Raw genomic sequence first — 21,448 nt, forward strand, 5'->3', positions numbered from 1 at the left:
TGAGGGTCGGGCTGGATCCTCCAAGAAGTCTTCTCCTTGCAGCGTCCCCGTGGCATCTTCCGGCTCTGAATTCACTCTGCCAGGCATTGGGCCTGGGCAGAGCCGACTGCGCATGTCCGCACTACAAGATGCCTGGCAGAGTGAATTCAGAGCCAGAAGACACCGCGGGAAAGCTGCACGGAGAAGACTTCTAAAGGTAGGAGAAGAACCAGCGTTGATTGGCCGACTGTATAGCATTCGGCCAATCAATGCTGGTTCTGCATCAAACTTTTACATTCGAATAGCGAGTGGTACTTGATCGAGTACGAGTATTTCGAATACCGTAGTATTTGATCAAAAACCTACTCGATCGAGTACTACTCGCCAGTTGGAAACATAGAATAGTAAAATAGTTCGGTGTGATCCTAAATTCCCTCAAAAATTGGGGGACACTTCACTGGTAAGGGCTAAATCTTTGTAGTAACAGCAAAGATAGCCTGAAATGGGGGTCGCATCCAGCTGGATAACTGGCTGTCCCGAGGACTGTGGCTGCTGTAGTAGAATAGGTGGAGGCTATGCCCAAGGGGTGAAACATCCCCTGTCCCTTGAATATATCCTCATGTACAAAAATGCCCAAACAATAAAAATATTTAAAAAATGTATTCCGAGCGGTGAAAACCAAAACAGAAAAAACATGAATGTGGTTGAATTGACATTTTTTAATTGCATCATGTACCCCAAAATGAATAACAATATCAAATAATCAAAACATCATAAATTCCACAAGAACGTATTAATAACAACTTCTACCTAGTCCACACGGAAAGAGCCTTTATGTAGCTGTGTACTTGTAAATACCAATCTACAAAAAAAAAATAAGTTCTAGGTTTTAAGGATATGGAAAGAAAGAAATTTTAGCATTTTTGTTGTTTTTAATTTTGTTGTTGGAAATCTATTAACAAACTATTGTAATTAAACACATACACTACATTCACTATGCAAGTTAAGCAATTAAGTTTTTTTTTTTTTTTTTTAATCAGAAGGATTAAGGGATACTTTAAGCAGTATGCAAATAGGGAATTTCTATAAAGAGCACTCACTTCTTCGAAATTCTATTTACACAGCAGCTGTCAAAGATAATGTTTGGCTGATTGAGTACAGTATACAGACCATGACGTGGACCGGTCGTGTGACAGAATTCCGTCCATAGAGAGTCAGATTTCTCATTAATGGAACTCATTGGGGCAGGACAGAAATTTTCTGCTCAGCACATGAAGCAATATTAAAACACTTTTGCAATTGCAGTACACAATGAAAAGAATGTGTTGTACGGTAGACTCTAACCTGTCCCTCCAGATGGTATGAAGTACAACTCTTACTATGTAATGACTCCGACTTTTTGAGACAGCTGGAGAGGCTTACGTTGGAGATTACTGGTATAGATGTTCAAATAAGGGTCCTTGTAAGAAGTGTTTGCTACATTGTCTCGCTTACTGATACGGCAGAGCTTAGATTGTTAATTAATAGGATATTATTATTTTATACAGCATTTTTCATGTGGTTCAAGGGGTTATTTCATAGAGTTAACCCCTGTCCATATGTCCTAGTACACCATGTGGAGGTCCCTCCTAGTCCTAGTTATTAATTTGTATGACCACTATTATAAATAAAGCATTATAGTCAAGTAGTCAGACGCTGGTGGGAATGGCTGATGGCTTGAGGTTAGAAAAGACAAGTTCATTTTAACAATCTGAGATGTGTCCTTCATTACCTTTCTTATAGATTCAAGGTACGGTGAAGGATAGGGTTGAGCCGATCTTGAGATTTCAGGATCGATTTTAAAAACCAATTTCCGATCATTTTGAAGCCGATCCCAATTGTGAAATTTGCTTGATCGCTGATCGGGATCCAATCTTTCCCGATCGCTAAACCCCAATTGTATATTATATATGCACTACGGCTGAACCGATCTTGAGATTTCAAAATCCGATTTTCAATCATTTTCCAGCCGATCCTGATTGTGAAATTTGCTCGAACGCCAATCGGGATCTGATCTTTCCCAATCCCGATCGCTTAACCCTAGTGAAGGATAATATAAACATCTCATGATAGAATACAAAAAAAATCGTTTTTTTTGGTGTTTTTTTTTTCAGCAAAAGCTCATCATCGTATGCAAAACATCTCAAGATGTAATGAACCAAGGAAGGACGCATTATCTGTGATCAGTAGAGATAACCTGTGACTTTAGAGTAACTTTGCTGCCACTGCCAGATCTTTACATTAAAGAGGTTGTCCGAAGAATCTTTTTTCTTACATGCCCTACATAGGTTTTACGTATTATTTATTTTATTTACATATATAACGCCATCATATTCCGCAGCACTTTACAGACATTGTCAATCACTGTCCCATACGGGGTTCACAATACAAATCCCCTATCGGTATGTCTTTGGAGTGTTGGAGGAAACTGTAGTACCTGGAGACAACCCACACAAATACAGGGAGAACATACAAACTCCTTGCAAGCGTTGACCTTGGTTGGGTTTGATATCAGCCTGGTTCTGACCCTGGGTTACGTGACTGCAACCAACCCACAAGTTGCTCAGTCTCTTCTTTCCTCACCACTAGTTACCCTTGCTATGGGTCGATGGGACTACTTGTTAACAAGGGTGGGAATAGAGGAAGCAGAATACCCCATGGAATGGGTACTGGGCCTGACTATTTGACCCATAGTTGTAACCAGCCCAGGACATCTAGATTCAGAATTTAAAAACCTAAGGAGTATGTATGTTAAAAATGATCCCCCTGCACAACCCGTTTAATCACACAAGGCATATTACTAACAATTCTCCTTCTCTATGGACCTATGTCACGTGACCAAGATGCCACCTAAGGTCCTGTATTCTTACTAGATGCATGGCATGATTTCTGCAAAATCGCTGTACAAAGCAAATCACTTTGCCAAAGGACGATGGAATAGCAAAAAGCTTTTTCAAGGCTGACGAAGAATGATTCTGTTATTTTCAGAACTTTCTGACAGTCTGTTCACTGCTGTTACTGCAGATAGACTGCATAGTGCCTCATCCATGGGAGGAGAGTGCACCACACAGGCAGTCGTCATGATGAAGCAAATCCTTTAACCTTGCTGTATATAGCATGCTGTAGTTACCTATAACCCTAACATTATGATGAGTTGTTCCAAATGACAAACTCAGTGCTGCCATATCTAGTATCGTTTTTTAAAGACAAAATTAATTAATAATTCGATTTTTACTTTTACAGCTCTACTACAAGTGTCGATATCACTCAGCAGAGTTGAAATAAGTGTGGGACAGTCCAAGTATTTCACATGCACAGGTATGTCATTTATTCTCCTATTCATCTTCATATTCTTCATCATTATAAATGATACTTTATTATATTACAGAACACGCAGATTTAGCAAGGACTAGAACATAACATCAATCCAGGAGACAAAGAGAATACATAACTGGAGTAGTCAAGGTTATATGAGGATGATACAGAGAGGAAATTCAGGACGGACAGTAGAGGACGGCATCAAATGTCACCAGTCAATATCAAATGTTATGGATTATTATATTAACATTTAAAGGGATATTCTGGCTTCCTTGTAAGCTGTCAAATGCTAAAGCTGGTCATCATTCTTTTAGGGAATACATAGCCATAACCCCTTTGTTTGACACCACAGTTCCCAGCTTGCCCCTATATCTTGAAGAAGGTACACGTTCTCTAGCTATATGTAATGGTCTGGGTCTGGTTTGGAGTCTAAGGTTGCTACCACTGGAGGGTGACTTACTTGCAAGGCTGGTAACGTAGTCAGGAGGAGATGAGATGAGATTGAGATGAGACGAGACTCAGAGTTGGCAGCAGGGCAGGAGAGGCCACTTGATTACATGCAGAACACAATAATTTTACAAGGCAGGAAGTGCAAGGCTGGGTTTATATAGGATGTACAATCATAGAACAGGGTGGAGAAAACCAGAGAGGCGGGAACTAGAAGGAACTAGGCTCAGATCAGCACTGGAGCTGTCCAGGAGGCTGAATAGCTCTGTTTGAAGAGCTGCCACTTGGGATACTGAAGTCCCTGGGTTCAAGTCATGACACTATATTTTGTGACCCTTTTAGTACCCTGCTAAATCCTAAAAGATTTGGAAAGATTTTTATGAACAAACTAGGGCAGAGTGTTAGGGTCTCCTTGTTTGGGATAGTAGTCCTGTTTATCCCCCGTGGAGCAGAATGAGTGTACAGGGTTCTTACTCCCAAATCCTTGGACTCACTATTTCTTATTAGATCATTGACGCAATAAAACAGTATTATTTGTTGTAAATGGGTGACGGTCAGTCTGAAACAGAGATTACAATTGCTTCGTGTTTGCCTTCTATTGCACCAAAAGAACATATGATATAGGTTTATTGGTTTTAAGATTTGATTTATTTTATTGAAACCTTTTCTATTATACGGATCTGACCCTGCACAGGTCACTATTGTCTTAAACGATGATGTTCTGCAGACACGGTGACAACTAAAGCAAAGTTACCGTACAGTCTCAGGCCCCGATCCTTACAGACACATTCTCCGTTTTTTTTATTCCTTCAATTTCAAGGTGAAGAATATAATATATTGTATTTGAAGGCGTTGTATAGAATTAGGAAATCATGTCGGCAGAAATTGCCCCATATCTATCCAAAGGATGTTTGTTGCATTGTACTTCAGTTCCATTCACTTTGAAGTCAACGCATGGATAGGTGTGTATCTTCAAAAACACACCCATATGTTTCCTATTTTGAAGCAATTATACAGAGATTTAAGATTAGCTTGATGATGGATCCGAGCCTAGTTACATTCTCCGGGTCACGTTATCGGAACCAGGACACTGACCCCTTGGTTGCTCCCTCCTTCCTTTCCTGATCTCACAGGTTTACCTCTTCTGTGTAACCTGGCTTTACTATGTTCAGTCCACCCTCATAGCACAGGTAACTATCTGTGGATAGTGATAGAGTGAGGAGGCAGAGGAACCTGGGGTCGGAGTGATGGTTACGATCATGTGACCTGTGGTTGGAATCCCTGGTTCCATCATGAAGAGTCCACTGGATTAGGTAAGCTAACCTTATCTTCTCACATAATCCCTTTAAATACAGTCCTATGAAAAAGTTTGGGCACCCCTATTAATCTTAATCATTTTTAGTTCTAAATATTTTGGTATTTGCAACAGCCATTTCAGTTTGATATATCTAATAACTGATGGACACAGTAATATTTCAGGATTGAAATGAGGTTTATTGTACTAACAGAAAATGTGCAATATGCATTAAACCAAAATTTGACCGGTGCAAAAGTATGGGCACCTCAACAGAAAAGTGACATTAATATTTAGTAGATCCTCCTTTTGCAAAGATAACAGCCTCTAGTCGCTTCCTGTAGCTTTTAATCAGTTCCTGGATCCTGGATAAAGGTATTTTGGACAAACAATTCAAGTTCAGTTAAGTTAGATGGCCGCCGAGCATGGACAGCCCGCTTCAAATCATCCCACAGATGTTCAATGATATTCAGGTCTGGGGACTGGGATGGCCATTCCAGAACATTGTAATTGTTCCTCTGCATGAATGCCTGAGTTGATTTGGAGCAGTGTTTTGGATCATTGTCTTGCTGAAATATCCATCCCCGGCGTAACTTCAACTTCGTCACTGATTCTTGAACATTATTCTCAAGAATCTGCTGATACTGAGTGGAATCCATGCGACCCTCAACTTTAACAAGATTCCCGGTGCCGGCATTGGCCACACAGCCCCAAAGCATGATGGAACCTCCACCAAATTTTACAGTGGGTAGCATGTGTTTTTCTTGGAATGCTGTTTCTTTTTGGACGCCATGCATAACGCCTTTTTTTATAACCAAACAACTCAATTTTTGTTTCCAAAATGAAGCTGCCTTGTCCAAATGTGCTTTTTCATACCTCAGGCAACTCTATTTGTGGCGTACGTGCAGAAACGGCTTCTTTCTCATCACTCTCCCATACAGCTTCTATTTGTGCAAAGTGCGCTGTATAGTTGACCGATGCACAGTGACACCATCTGCAGCAAGATGATGCTGCAGCTCTTTGGAGGTGGTCTGTGGATTGTCCTTGACTGTTCTCACCATTCTTCTTCTCTGCCTTTCTGATATTTTTCTTGGCCTGCCACTTCTGGGCTTAACAAGAACTGTCCCTGTGGTCTTCCATTTCCTTACTATGTTCCTCACAGTGGAAACTGACAGGTTAAATCTCTGAGACAACTTTTTGTATCCTTCCCCTGAACAACTATGTTGAACAATCTTTGTTTTCAGATCATTTGAGAGTTGTTTTGAGTAGCCCATGATGCCACTCTTCAGAGGAGATACAAATAGGAGATCAACTTGCAATTGGCCACCTTAAATACCTTTTCTTATGATTGGATACATCTGGCTATGAAGTTCAAAGCTCACTGAGGTTACAAAACCAATTTTGTGCTTCAGTAAGTCAGTAAAAAGTAGTTAGGGGAATTCAAATCAATAAAATGATAAGGGTGCCCATACTTTTGCAGCGGTCAAATTTTGGTTTAATGCATATTGCACATTTTCTGTTAGTACAATAAACCTCATTTCAATCCTGAAATATTACTGTGTCCATCAGTTATTAGATATATCAAACTGAAATGGCTGTTGCAAATACCAAAATATTTAGAACTAAAAATGATTAAGATTAATAGGGGTGCCCAAACTTTTTAATAGGACTGTAACTGTTCAACTGCAATTACATCAGTGACATTTGCACCAACTCCAGTTCTTTGCATTATTTAATAGGCACTGCTCCATCATCAGTTGGAATTTGTCCTCTAGGCCCCACCATTCCTGAGCAATCATTTCTGTTAGCTTTAGCTCAATTGTTCACTTTATTGCCCACTAGACAGTAGAGAGCGTAATTGTGCTGAAACTGCCCTGGTTGCTCAGGAATGGTGAGGTATAAAAAAAATCCAACAGCCTATTAGAAAATGCAAAGAACTGTTGTGAGTGGAAGTGGTGAAAGGACTTCTTTAAAGATATTGGTAGGTGTGCTGCAGCAAAAAAAAAAATAAAAAAAAATCAGGTGGTTTTTGGGCAGTAGCTTTCAGGGAAACCCACTGGTGGATTTATCTAACAGAAATGTATCAGAAGGTCAATTCAATGTATTTTTTTATTTTTTTTTTAAGTTTTGGGAGAGGCTAACACAATAGACTGGTATAGTCCACAAGGAGAGAAGATAACATCAAATCAGAGAGTGGTGGCACAAAGAGAAGGCATGAGATCATGGCTCACCATATACAACGCCAAAATAGATGATGCCGGTATATATCGTTGTCTAGCTACTGATACAAAGGGAAATTCTGAAGAGTCCACAGTTGTCCTGGAAATTTACCGTGAGTATTTGGGAAACAAATTCATTTTGTGAAAAATTATGCTGTGGGTTAGAACTATGGATTAGAGATGAGCGAGTACTGTTTGGATCAGCCGATCCGAACAGCACGCTCGCATAGAAATGAATGGACGTAGCCGGAACGTGGGGGGTTAAGTGGCCGGCCGCCGTCAAAGCGAAAGTACCAGGTACATCCATTCATTTCTTTGGAGCGTGCTGTTCGGATCAGCTGATCCGAACAGTACTCGCTCGTCTCTACTATGGATATTCTTTTAACTTCTGATATCTGCTGTAACAATGCATCAGATGGTACCGGATTGTGGAAAAACATGGTGGTCAGCACATGGCGACCATTACCAAAAACAATGTGTTTTCTTTGGAAATTTAGAATTTTACTTCTAGTTTAGCAACTATTCCTTATCAACCCATAGGATAACACTGTACATATCTGGAGGACCAACACATTCCATGTATACTGCATACAACATACAGTTTATAAATAATATATGTATAACTAGAGGGAGGACCCGGCTTCGCACGGGTATATTACATTTTATGTTTGTGTAGTGGCCCCATAAGAATTGTCCAATTTTGCACTGGTGTATTTTGTATGTGGTTTGTGTGTATGTCCATAAGCGTCATGTGATTGTGTGTATCTCATTTTGAATGTCAGTGAAAAACCTGTGATCAGTTGTTATGGATACCTGGAGTAAAGCTGTATCTAATCCTTCCCCATGTAGTACTGTGTTTAGATGCAAGTATCTAATCCTACGGCATGTGGTACTGTGTGCAGACGCGTGTATCTAATCCTATGGCGTGTACAACTGTGTGAAGACACGTGTATCTAATCCTCCCCTGTGTCGTATTGTGTGAAGAGGCGCGTATCTAATCCTACGGCGTGTGGAACTGTGTGTAGACGCGCGTATCCAATCCCCCAGCATGTGGTACTGTGTGCAGACGCGCGTATCTAATCCTATGGCATGTGGTACTGTGTGTAGATGCGCGTATCTAATCCTCCCCCGTGTGGAACCGTGTGCAGACGCACTTATCTAATCCTTCAGTGTGTGGAACTGTGTGCAGAAGTGCGTATTTAATCCTCTGGTGTGTGGGACTGTGTGCAGACCCGTGTATCTAATTCTACGGCATGTGGTACTGTGTGCAGACGCGTGTATCTAATCCTGTGATGCGTGTATCTCAGTTTGGATATCAGTGTTGTATTGTGCATGTGGAGTGACCGTGTGTATTGCAGTTGGAATATGAGTGAAAGTCTTGCAGGTTTGTATTGGCTAAGGGGGGGGGGGGGCACTGTGTTTGGAATGCTGTATCTCAGCAACGGTACGTCCGAGCGAGTTGGAGTCTCGTCTTAAACCTTCCCGGATACCTGAAGTGTCTCTGTACCAAATTTGGTGAAGATCGGTCCAGTCGTTTGGTTCGCATTAGAGCACAGACAGACAGACAGACAGACAGAAATTCATTTTTATAATATAGGGAGATTAAAGATGATGATATTGATTTGAATCTGAGAGCAAATCTGAAAGTTTTTGCCTTTGATTGACATGAATAGCTCAAAATGGTGGCATTACTGTTGGTAAATGACTGTGTCTGTACCTGTTCTCATTGAACATAAAGACTTGTCTATCGTTATGTTGGGATAGTCCCTCTTCAAGTGCACCAAAAACTTCTACTACTACTACTACTACTATTACTACTACTACTACTACTACTACTACTATTACTGTGCCTGCACCTGTTTTCACCAGTCAACACTGAATATCGAGACCTGTCTATCCTTTTGTTAGGGAACACTGTTGGTTGGCCACCACAGGCAAATATAGATGATCCCCAAGTGCACTTAAATGCATCCACTTCTACCACAGCATATTCAGTGGGTATGGAAAGTATTCAGACCCCTTTAAATGTTCCACTCTTTGTTTCATTGCAGCCATTTGCTAAAATCAAAAAAAGTTAATTTTATTTGTCATTAATGTACACTCAGCCCCATCTTCATAGATAAAAACCCAGAAATGTAGATATTTTTGCAAATTTATTAAAAAAGAAAAACTGAAATACCACATGGTCATAAGTATTCCGACCCTTTGCTGTGACATTCATATTTAACTCTCATGTTGTCTATTTCCTTCTGATCCTCCTTGAAATGGTTCTTGTCCTTCATTGAAGTCCAGCTGTGTGTAATTGGACTTGATTAGGAAAGGCACACCTGTCTATCTAAGACCTCACAGCTCTCAGTACATGCCAGAGAAAATGAGAATCATGAGGTCAAAGGAACTGCCCAAGGAGCTCAGAGACAGAATCATGGCAAGGCACAGATCTGGCCAAGGTTACAAAAGAATATCTGCAGCACTTAAGGTTCCTAAGAGTACAGTGACCTTCATAATCCTTAAATGGAAGAAGTTTGGGATGACCAGAACTCTTCCTAGACCTGGCTGTCCAGCCAAACTGAGCAATCGTGGGAGAAAAGCCTTGGTGAGAGAGGTAAAGAACAACCCAAAGGTCACTGTGGCTGATCTCCTGAGACGCAGTAGGGAGATGTGAAAAAGTTCTACAAAGTCACCTATCACTGCAGCCCTCCACCAGTCATGGCTTTATGGCAGAGTGGCCCGAAGGAAGCCTCTCCTCAATGCAAGACAAATTAAAGCCCACATAGAGTTTGCCAAAAAAGACATGAAGGACTCCCAGACTATGAGAAATAAGATTCTCTGGTCTGATGAGATGAAGATTGAACTTTTTGGCATTAATTCTAAGTGGTATGTGTGGAGAAAACCCGGCTCTGCTCATCACCTGCCCAATACAATCCCAAAAGTGAAACATGGTGGTGGCAGCATCATGCTGTGGGACAGGGACAGGATGACTGGTAGCAATTAAAGGAAAGATGAATGCGGCCAAGTACAGAGATATCCTGGAAGAAAACCTCTTCCAGAGTGCTCTGAACCTCAGACTGGGCCGAAGTTTCACCTTCCAATAAGACAATGACCCTAAGCAAACAGCTAAAATAACAAAGGAGCGGCTTGGGAACAACCCTGTGACCATTCTTGACTGGTCCAGCCAGAGCCCTGACCTCAACCCAATTGAGCATCTCTGGAGAGACCTTTAAATAGTGTCCATCAAAATTCACCATTCAACCTCACGGAACTCGATAGGATCTGGAAGGAAGAATGGCAGTGAAAAACTTGTTGCATCATTCCCAAGAAGACTCAGTACTAAGCAAAGGGTCTGAATACTTAAGACCATGTGATATTTCAGTTTTTATTTTTTAATAAATTTGCAAAAATATCTACATTTTCGGCAATGAAAAAAGAGTGGAACATTTAAAGGGGTCTGAATACTTTCTCTACCTACTGTAAGAGGTTTGGAAGTTATTTTGTTGGTTGTTGATCCCCTCTAATCTTTACAAGTGATACATCGATGTATTGGGAAATGTACTTCAGTTACAGAGGAGAAGTAAATTATAAAGATGGCAAATGTGGCTTCCACCACCAAGTGGCCTCAACCTACCAGTTTGCATCAATGTTTCTCAAACAAGATATTGGAAATAAATATTTTTAAGTGTATCTCATTATCAAATAAAATAATATTTAATTTCTCTTCACCTTAGAGAAGCTGACATTTGAAGATGTCAGATCACCTCAAGAATTCCGAAAAGGGGAAGATGCTGAAGTTGTCTGCCATGTCAGCAGCTCGCCAGCCCCGATGGTCAGATGGTTGACTAATGGTGAAGATGTAACAGACATTGATGACAGTTAGTATTTTGGTAACGTTTTATGTTATGTTTTTCACAAGAGGTTTTATGACTTGTAAAATATCAAAAAATTTAACTTTACTTTTTAAATTTTAGAAGTGACTTTATATCTCTGCTGTCATATACTAAACATACAGTACTATGCAAAAGCTTTAGGCAGGTGGAAAAATGCTGTAATGTAAGAATGATTTAAAATATAAATGTTTGGAAGGAAGTGAATGATCAGAAGAGAAATCCAAATCCTATCAAGGATTGGTGTGACCACCCTTTGGAGGAGGAGTCATGGAAGTGATGATATGGCCCCCCAGAAAACCCAGATCTCAACATCATCCAGTCTGTCTGGGATGACATGAAGAGACAGACAGATTGGAAGAAGCCTATATCTACTGAAAATCTGTGTTTAGTTCTGCCAAAAACTGTCTCAAAGTACCGAGAAGAACTGATGGAAGGCAAAGGGCAAAGCTCACACCAAATATTGATGGATTTAGATATCTAATTTAACATTTCTATTTTTGAAAATATTCTTTAAAACTTTTGCATGTACTTTAATACTATGGATATGATTTTAGGGAGTTTTCCAGAATTTGGAAATGTATTTGCTTTCTTTTAAATTTGTTGGGTCGAAGCTCCTTTGCCCCAGCCCACATTGGTTTCCACCCTTTTTGAATTGTGGCACATCTTTGGAGCAAGAAAGGTCAATGAGCCAAAGATGTGCCACATTTACACCTATCTGTTCCAAAAAAAAAAAAAAAATGAAGTAAATTGGTAAGCAAATTTTCCCAATAAGTTGATGATTTTAAGAAAACGTCTGGTTTAGAGAATTCATTTTCATATCCTTCATTTTGGCACATACTGGGTTTCTAGAGGAGAGACCCCTCATCTAGGACCACCAAATAGAGAACCATTGTGGCTTTACCTACAGTTGATAAATTTATCTTGAATGATTGTTCATTGATTGTTTGTTCCGTTCATTACCTGAACATTCAGAACAGACCACAATACACAAACCTCCCACAGGTCTGTCAGTCTAACCAATGTATAGCCAACAGATGGCCGAAAAAAAAATCCAAAACTTTTGACCAAGTTTTGTTGATAGTCGGCAGTATGGGACAAACCTTCATAGGTTTATATATGAATTATTCTAAATCTGCCCCCTCTGTAGCCTAAAGTCTAATGTGTATGACCAACTTCATCCTAAAGTACAAAGTATCAGCAACTTACGACTAAAACAACAAGAAGTAATTTGTGGTGCCCCGAAAAATCCATGTTCATGTGTTATATTATTGTGACCTTTGGACTCAAATTGTACTTCCAGACCCTTACCAATAATTTTATTGCCATTTTTGCAGACAAGTTCGCAAAATCAAAGTGTTTGCTGAGTGCTAATGTGGACAGATCTGTAGGGAAATGTCAACCAAGGGCATTTATGGTACTATATCCAGTATAATAAATAAGAAGTTGAAACACAACAGGCGGTATTTCTTTTTGCATTGCTTGAATAGTTGATAAAAAACACATGTCCGTTAACTTCAACCAGTGGAGGACATATATGGAAGAAGGGGTGGTAATTTTTTGCAACTTAGTTTCGGCATATGCAGAGGAGTTTCTTGAAGATTCTGGGTTTTAATGAAAGTCCATGAGAAGAGTTTTTCTATTTACAGTATCATGTACTATACCACCATTCATAACACTGGTGAACTCTTACGGAATGTACCAGAAGGACCTTTGGGCTCTCAAGCTCCAAGTCATGGGTCAATTAATACCCCTGCACCTTCTTTAGCTAAACCTCCAATCCTTTAGATTCAGAAGAAGGCAAAGAGGAAGCATGAGATGATCTGTCTTAGAAGGGAAAATATATGTCCCTGACCCCACATGGTGAACCCAAACTATGTCAACATTTACATATGGACGTATCTTAAAACCAGTTTTTGAGATTAAATATTTATTTGCACATACTTTAAACAAGCCTGGAGATTTTCTCTAAAACATGAATAAAATGGAGTCTTGTTATTTCACTATGGAACAATAAAGTTTTTTAAAAGAGATGCAAAAAACAAACAAACCCTGAAGCAAAAACATTATACAATTTTACAATACTAAAAATTAAAACAATAGCATTCTAAAATCATGGCCGCAAAGTAACGCGGCGTATACGATCCAGGCTCCTATTGAAATCAATGGGGGCATATACGGCACTCAAAATCTCACACGGCGTATACGTGCTAGGTCACGCAGCACGTTACTCCGTGTGAATGCACACTAAATCTGGTACCATGTTTTCTGTTCTGAGAGTGCTAGATCGGTATTCTATAGTCTATCCATTACAGTTTATGTCTATATGACCAGTCTATAGGAAACCGTCACATATCCATATACACATCCATCCATCCATACATCTATGTCGAAAGTACAAAGTGCTAGAATTTTACTGTTTAAACCAAAAGAAACAATTTTACAAGAATTGTTTTATTTTGACCTTTGGACTTCGAATGTAATTCCAGACCCTTACCAATAATTTTATAGTGCCCTGTATTGCCATTTTTAGAGACTAGTTTACTAAATCATAGTGTTTGCGGAGTGCTAATGTGGACAGACCTGTAGGGAAATGTCAACCAAATTATCAATCCTGCATTTTAATGCCTCCGGCCACTTTATTGCTGTGAAGGGCTTTTATGGTCCTATATATAGTATAATAAATAAGAAGCAGAAACACAACATAATGCAGTTCCTTTTTGTCTTGCTTGAATAGTTGATAAAAGACATATGTCCATTAACTTCAAGCAGGGGTGAGGAGAGGACATGGATGAAAGGTAGTAATGTTTCTTCTCAACCCTACAAGGTGAACTCAGTCTAAGACAGCATTCCCATATAGTTCTTGAAGCTTTTAAATATTTTCTCTAAAACGTTAATAAAAAATATTGTTGAGACTTCACTATAGAGCCGTTACTTTCCTACAAAGTTCTGCAAAAATATAATAATTAGAGATGAGCGAACACTAAAATGTTCGAGGTTCGAAATTCGATTCGAACAGCCGCTCACTGTTCGAGTGTTCGAATGGGTTTCGAACCCCATTATAGTCTATGGGGAACATATACTCGTTAAGGGGGAAACCCAAATTCGTGTCTGGAGGGTCACCAAGTCCACTATGACACCCCAGTAAATGATGCCAACACCTCTGGAATGACACTGGGACAGCAGGGGAAGCATGTCTGGGGGCATAAAAGTCACTTTATTTCATGGAAATCCCTGTCAGTTTGCGATTTTCGCAAGCTAACTTTTCCCCATAGAAATGCATTGGCCAGTGCTGATTGGCCAGAGTACGGAACTCGACCAATCAGCGCTGGCTCTGCTGGAGGAGGCGGAGTCTAAGATCGCTCCACACCAGTCTCCATTCAGGTCCGACCTTAGACTCCGCCTCCTCCGGCAGAGCCAGCGCTGATTGGCCGAAGGCTGGCCAATGCATTCCTATGCGAATGCAGAGACTTAGCAGTGCTGAGTCAGTTTTGCTCAACTACACATCTGATGCACACTCGGCACTGCTACATCAGATGTAGCAATCTGATGTAGCAGAGCCGAGGGTGCACTAGAACCCCTGTGCAAACTCAGTTCACGCTAATAGAATGCATTGGCCAGCGCTGATTGGCCAATGCATTCTATTAGCCCGATGAAGTAGAGCTGAATGTGTGTGCTAAGCACACACATTCAGCTCTACTTCATCGGGCTAATAGAATGCATTGGCCAGCGCTGATTGGCCAGAGTACGGAACTCGACCAATCAGCGCTGGCTCTGCTGGAGGAGGCGGAGTCTAAGATCGCTCCACACCAGTCTCCATTCAGGTCCGACCTTAGACTCCGCCTCCTCCAGCAGAGCCAGCGCTGATTGGCCGAATTCCGTACTCTGGCCAATCAGCACTGGCTAATGCATTGTATTGGCGTGATGAAGCAGTGCTGAATGTGTGTGCTTAGCACACACATTCAGCTCTACTTCATCGGGCTAATAGAATGCATTGGCCAATCAGCGCTGGCCAATGCATTCTATTAGCTTGATGAAGCAGAGTGTGCACAAGGGTTCAAGCGCACCCTCGGCTCTGATGTAGCAGAGCCGAGGGTGCACAAGGGTTCAAGCGCACCCTCGGCTCTGATGTAGCAGAGCCGAGGCTGCACAAGGGTTCAAGTGCACCCTCGGCTCTGCTACATCAGAGCCGAGGGTGCGCTTGAACCCTTGTGCAGCCTCGGCTCTGCTACATCAGAGCCGAGGGTGCGCTTGAACCCTTGTGCACACTCTGCTTCATCAAGCTAATAGAATGCATTGGCCAGCGCTGATTGGCCAATGCATTCTATTAGCCCGATGAAGTAGAGCTGAATGTGTGTGCTAAGCACACACATTCAGCACTGCTTCATCACGCCAATACAATGCATTAGCCAGTGCTGATTGGCCAGAGTACGGAATTTGGCCAATCAGCGCTGGCTCTGCTGGAGGAGGCGGAGTCTAAGGTCGGACCTGAATGGAGACTGGTGTGGAGCGATCTTAGACTCCGCCTCCTCCAGCAGAGCCAGCGCTGATTGGTCGAGTTCCGTACTCTGGCCAATCAGCGCTGGCCAATGCATCCCTATGGGAAAAAGTTTATCTCACAAAAATCACAATTACACACCCGATAGAGCCCCAAAAAGTTATTTTTAATAACATTCCCCCCTAAATAAAGGTTATCCCTAGCTATCCCTGCCTGTACAGCTATCCCTGTCTCATAGTCACAAAGTTCACATTCTCATATGACCCGGATTTGAAATCCACTATTCGTCTAAAATGGAGGTCACCTGATTTCGGCAGCCAATGACTTTTTCCAATTTTTTTCCATTCCCCCGGTGTCGTAGTTCCTGTCCCACCTCCCCTGCACTGTTATTGGTGCAAAAAAGGCGCCAGGGAAGGTGGGAGGGGAATCGAATTTTGGCGCACTTTACCACGCGGTGTTCAATTCGATTCGAACATAGCGAACACCCTGATATCCGATCGAACATGTGTTCGATAGAACACTGTTCGCTCATCTCTAATAATAATTAGAGATGAGTGAACAGCATTTGATCGAGTACATGTTCGATCGGATATCAGGCTGTTTGAGATGTTCGATTCAAGTCGAGCACCAGGTGGCAAACTCACTAAAAATTCGATTCCGCTCCCACCTTCCCTGGCGCTTTTTTTGCACCAATAACTGTGCAGGGGAGGTGGGACAGGAACTATGACAACGGAGGCATTGAAAAGAAATCAGAAAAAGTAATTGGCTGGCTAAATCAGGTGACCTCCAATTTATACGAGCAGTGGATTTAATATCCAGTTCATATGAGGCTGTGAACTATGTGACTGTGAGACAGGGATAGATCTACAGGCAGGGTTAGCTAGGGATTACCATTATTTAGGTGGAATGTTACTCACCCAGCTCTTTGTGGCTCTATCTAGTCAGGATCCCTGGCAGCTTGCGATATGCGGGAGATGACTTTTTCCCATAGGAATGCATTGACCAGCATTGATTGGCCGAATGCCATACAGAGTACAGCATTCGGCCAATCAACGCTGGTTCTGCCGGAGGCTCGTCTGTGAGGAAGTAGAGTCTAAGATCGGACCAGAATGGAGACTGCTGTGGACCAATCTTAGACTCCGCCTCCTCCGGCAGGACCAGCAGCAGCAGAGCTGAGTGTGCAGCAGGGTTCAGTGCATCTCTGATGCAGCAGAGTTGAGTGTGCAGCAGGGTTCAGCGCACACTCAGCTCTGCTACATCTCTGATGCAGCAGAGCTGAGTGTACAGCAGGGCTCAGCTCATCTCTGATGCAGCAGAGCTAAGTGTGTAGCAGGGTTCAGCGCATCTCTGATGCAGCAGAGCTGAGTGTGCAGCAGTGTTCAGCACACACTCAGCTCTGCTTGCTGGACTCTGTATGGAATTTGGCCAATCAATGCTGGTCAATGCATTCCTATGGGAAAAAGTCAGCTCCCGCATATCGCAAGCTGACAGGGATCACAACGTAATACAGTGACTTGGGCATGTTAGGTGCCCCCAGACATGCTTCCCCTGCTGTCGCACTTGCATTCCAGGGTGTTGGCATCATTTTCTGGGGTGTCATAGTGGACTTGGTAACCCTCCTGAGCCGAATAGTGGTTTCCCCCTAAACAAGTATTTATTCCCCATACACTATAATAGGGTTCGATGTTCGATCGAACAGTCGAGTATTGAGCGGCTACTCGAATCGAACATTTTACTGTTCGCTCATCTCTAATAATAATAATAATAATAATAATAATAATTATTATTATTATTATTATTATTATTATTAAATATCAAAAGAATTCTCAGAAATTTTTGGAACACCCAATACATAAGTGATTCCTATGTACTATATATATTGAGTAAGCCTCAACAGATTTTACAGTAACCAAAATTTAAGCAAAGGAAAAAATTGTTGTCAGTCTGGTGCTAACTACTGTTTGAATAAAACATTCCTCTATAAAATGTTCTCACAACTGGATGGTCTTAATGGTCTTCTCTGTCACTATTCACTCTCTCAAAGTAAGAATATGCAAATCTGTCTCCCATGATGTTAATATAGGGAGACAGTGCCTCAGTCATGCAGCCCACTAGGAGGCGCTACCTTTAACATCATGCCCGACCTTCTCAGAGGCCTTTGCTGCAATTATGTGGGATTTTACCAAGTCAGCCTCTCACCTCTGCCAAGTTAGTCTTCTCTGTGCCGGGCTGAAGAGATCCAATCAGATCGAAACAACTGTCCTCGACTGAGAGACTGACTTGGTAAAATCCCACATCATTGCAGCAAAGGCCTCTGGGAAGGTCGGACATGATGTTAAAGGTAGTGCCCCCTAGTGGGCTGCATGACTGAGGCACTGTCTCCCTATATTAACAGCATGGGAGACAGATTTGCATATTCTTCCCATGATCTCTCACAGTGTGGAGCAAATGGCTTGTAAAGTCTCCATACACCTATATGGGAGTCTCTCAAAGTAGTGTTTTTCACAGTATACGTTAATGCACCTCTGAAATCTTCCATGGACCCCAGTTTAGAAACCACTTTTTTCCACTCTTTGTTATCAACAAATGTAGCTGTGGGGATCCAGAGGCTGCAGTTGCCTAAGGGTTCCTTAAAGGGGTAATTTTTTATTTTTTTTTAAAATAGGCCGAGAAGGGTAAAAAAAAAAAAATCACACTCATCTGTCCCAGTGTTAGGATGGGGTCCAACAGGCTTCCTGTCCAGCGCATAGCGCCACCTGCGGGCCAATACAAACCTCACCCTCGGCGTCGTGTTGTAAGGTGTCTGGAGTCTAAGTCCAGTTTTCGGCCCACTGAGCATGCTCAGAAATTTTGGAGCCGCTCAGAGGCTAAGTGCCATTCTTTCCCTACTGAGCATGCTCAGACATTTCGGGGCCGCACAGAGGCGAAGTCCCATTTTGCCCCTACTGAGCATGATCAGTGATGTCCTGTTGGGCGGGGTCTATCCTTTATATAGTGTGAGCCGACACCCGCCCGGTGCTCACACTTTAACTAAAATTGAGACAGGAGGTCAGGGCTAGGTTTCTGTTAATGGCAGGTGGTCAGGTCAGGATCTAAGCTAGGATTACTTGGCTCTGCCAGTGGGAATCACCTAAGCCTATTGGAACTGTCCATTTATATTGTTGCTCCAAGCTGTTTAGGAGCCCTTTGTGTTACTGACCAGGGGTGACGTTTAACCCCTGGCAGCCTTTCCTGTGTAGCAGGCTGAAGCTTGTACTAGTGCCTATCCTTCTGCTGTGTTTTAGCAGAGCTCTTGTGCAAGGCTTCATTCAGCTTCACCCAGCAGCTTTGCACAGGTGCACTCTCACAGTGAGGTTAACTGGTGAGAGTGTGTTTGCAGTTAGTTATATATATATATATATATATACAGAACCGTAACACCCAGTAGCTCCGGTGCCTCTCAGCACGATCTAACTACGGCAGTCCGATGCTGTCTTCCGGCACATGTGACTGCTAAGGTCAATCAACAGCCTCAGCAATGGACAAGGACGTCACTACCTGTGACATTCTGAGTCCTTTCATGAGGCCAACCAGCGACTTTAGCAGAAGAGACCCGAGACATCACAGCTGGTGAGGAATTTTACTTCAAGAAGACAGCTGAGCAGGAGAATTGTACCATGCCGGGAGGACACTGGAGCACCAAGGACAGATGAGTATGATTTTTTTTTCTTTCCAACATATTTGTTATGTAATATACTGATGTGTTCTTCCTTACCTTCCCTCTTGACTCAACATATTCTAAGAACGTTGCAACATGACATATTAAATTTCTTGATACTCTGTCAAGAGATGTATCTACTGTACTATTTTCTCTATATGTGGCTGCCAGGTGGTTATAATGAGAACTGCAGTGTGTTGAGGGTTATGTTAGCATGTTAGGGGGCGTTCACACTACCGTTAGTCTCCGCTCAGCAGTGTCCGTGGCTATTGTCTGTATAAGATTTTAGCAATGGACACTAGCTGGTCGATTTGCAATTTCCATTCCTTTCAATGGGATTTTATCTTGTGTCCTTTAGTGTTCGTTTACAACCATGTCCGTTTTTTCAAGGGGACAACAAAAAACCTACATTCAGGACTTTAAGCAGTAGACAACCGGCGCTAATGTCTCCCATCGGTCCCCGGACCGATCGGAGGCATTAACCCCTCTGGCGCCACGGTCAAAGGCGCTGGAGGCGCTATTTTCCTGGTGGCACACGGGCGCTGCCATTTTGCATGGTCCAGGGCCGACGTCATGTTGCCATGACAGCTGGGAGCCTTTACAAGGTTCCCTGGCCAGTCTGGAATCTTTCTTTTGCAGGCTGGTCTATGCAGCCTGCAAAAGAAAGGACAATTTTTTGCAATGCATTAGCATTGTAATGCACTGCATTAGTGATCAGACCCCCTGGGGTTCAACACCCCTAGGGGTCTAATAAATGCAAAAAAAAAAAAAGTAAAAAAATAATATAAAAAAGTATTAAAAATTCAAATCAACCCCCTTTCCCTAGAACACATATAAAAGTAGTTAAAAACTGTGAAACACATACATGTTAGATATCTCCATGTCCAAAATCGCCCGCTCTACAAATCTATAAAAATATTTTTCCTGTTCGGTAAACACCGTAGCGGGAAAAATAGTCAAAAGTGCCAAACTGCTGTTTTTTCACTGTTTTGATTCTGATAAAAATTTGAATAAAAAGTGCTCAAAGCAATAGCATTTCCCAAAAATGGTAGAGCTAAAAAGTACACCCGGCCCTGCAAAAAAAGACGCCCTATGCATCCCCGTACACCATCGTATAAAAAAGTTACGGCTGTCAGAATATGGCGACTTTTAGAAAAAATGTTTAACAGTTTTGGATTTTTTTTAAGGGGTCAAAATGTAAATAAAACCATATAAATTTGGTATCCCTGGAATCATACCGAAATACAGAATACAGGGGACATGTCATTTTGGCTGCACAGTGAACGCTGTAAAACCGAAACCCGTAAGAAAGTCGCAAAAATGCATTTTTTTCTTCAAATCCACCCCATTCTGAATTTTTTTCCAGCTTCCCAGTACATTATATCGAATAATTAATGGTGGCGTCATGAAGAAAAATCGTCCCGCAAAAATCAAGACCTCATATGGCTCTGGGAGCGGAGAAATAAAAAAGTTATGGGGTTTAGAAGGAGGGGAGTCAAAAACGAAAAACGAAAATCAAAAAATGCCAATGGCGGGAAGGGGTTAAATGTACACCTTCTGAGCAGACACCAGCGGTAGTGTGAACCCTACTTTATTGAATTATTACAAAATATTGGTTAAAATTTTGGTAAATGTGGACATACCAGTAGTAATAATCATGGCTCGAATCACAAAAGTAATGCATATTTTTTTTTTTTTTTTTTAAAGTTCCACAATTGTTACATTTTCATTCTTTTCAGCAGATTCTATTTTCAGGACAGTAAATTATTTTGCTCTTTGTTTATCCTGCCAGTGACAATGGTAATGTATATGACAAAGTTCTAATAACATCTCTTCATCACCACCGTATTATAACCATTGTTGTGCAAAATCAAATTCTTTCTTCATGAGTTTAACAATCTATGGGGTAATAATAGAGGTAAAATTTCACTTTTTTTTCTTCCCCAGCATCCACTGTAGTCTTTCTTGGCACACACGAAAAATATTAAACTTTGAAAATTACATTTTACTTTCAAATTGAGCAATGCATTTTTCATGAAATGTCTGATAGTGTTAGAGCAAAACACTTTAGAAATCGGA

At 41.6% G+C, this 21,448-nt stretch overlaps 1 protein-coding gene across 3 annotated transcripts in view; it reads left to right on the top strand.

Moving 5' to 3' along the window:
* The window catches only part of NCAM2 (neural cell adhesion molecule 2), a 393,282-nt gene that overhangs the window by 232,923 nt on the left and 138,911 nt on the right, over window positions 1-21,448 (top strand). For all 3 annotated transcript variants that reach the window (XM_075263468.1, XM_075263470.1, XM_075263471.1), the window contains exons 2-4: window positions 3,262-3,336; window positions 7,203-7,409; window positions 11,019-11,162. In XM_075263468.1, the coding sequence (XP_075119569.1) occupies window positions 3,262-3,336; window positions 7,203-7,409; window positions 11,019-11,162 (426 nt within the window). The remainder of the gene's footprint in view (window positions 1-3,261; window positions 3,337-7,202; window positions 7,410-11,018; window positions 11,163-21,448) is intronic.

Source organism: Leptodactylus fuscus, chromosome 2 (genome assembly GCF_031893055.1).
Source record: "Leptodactylus fuscus isolate aLepFus1 chromosome 2, aLepFus1.hap2, whole genome shotgun sequence".
NCBI lineage: Eukaryota > Metazoa > Chordata > Amphibia > Anura > Leptodactylidae > Leptodactylus > Leptodactylus fuscus.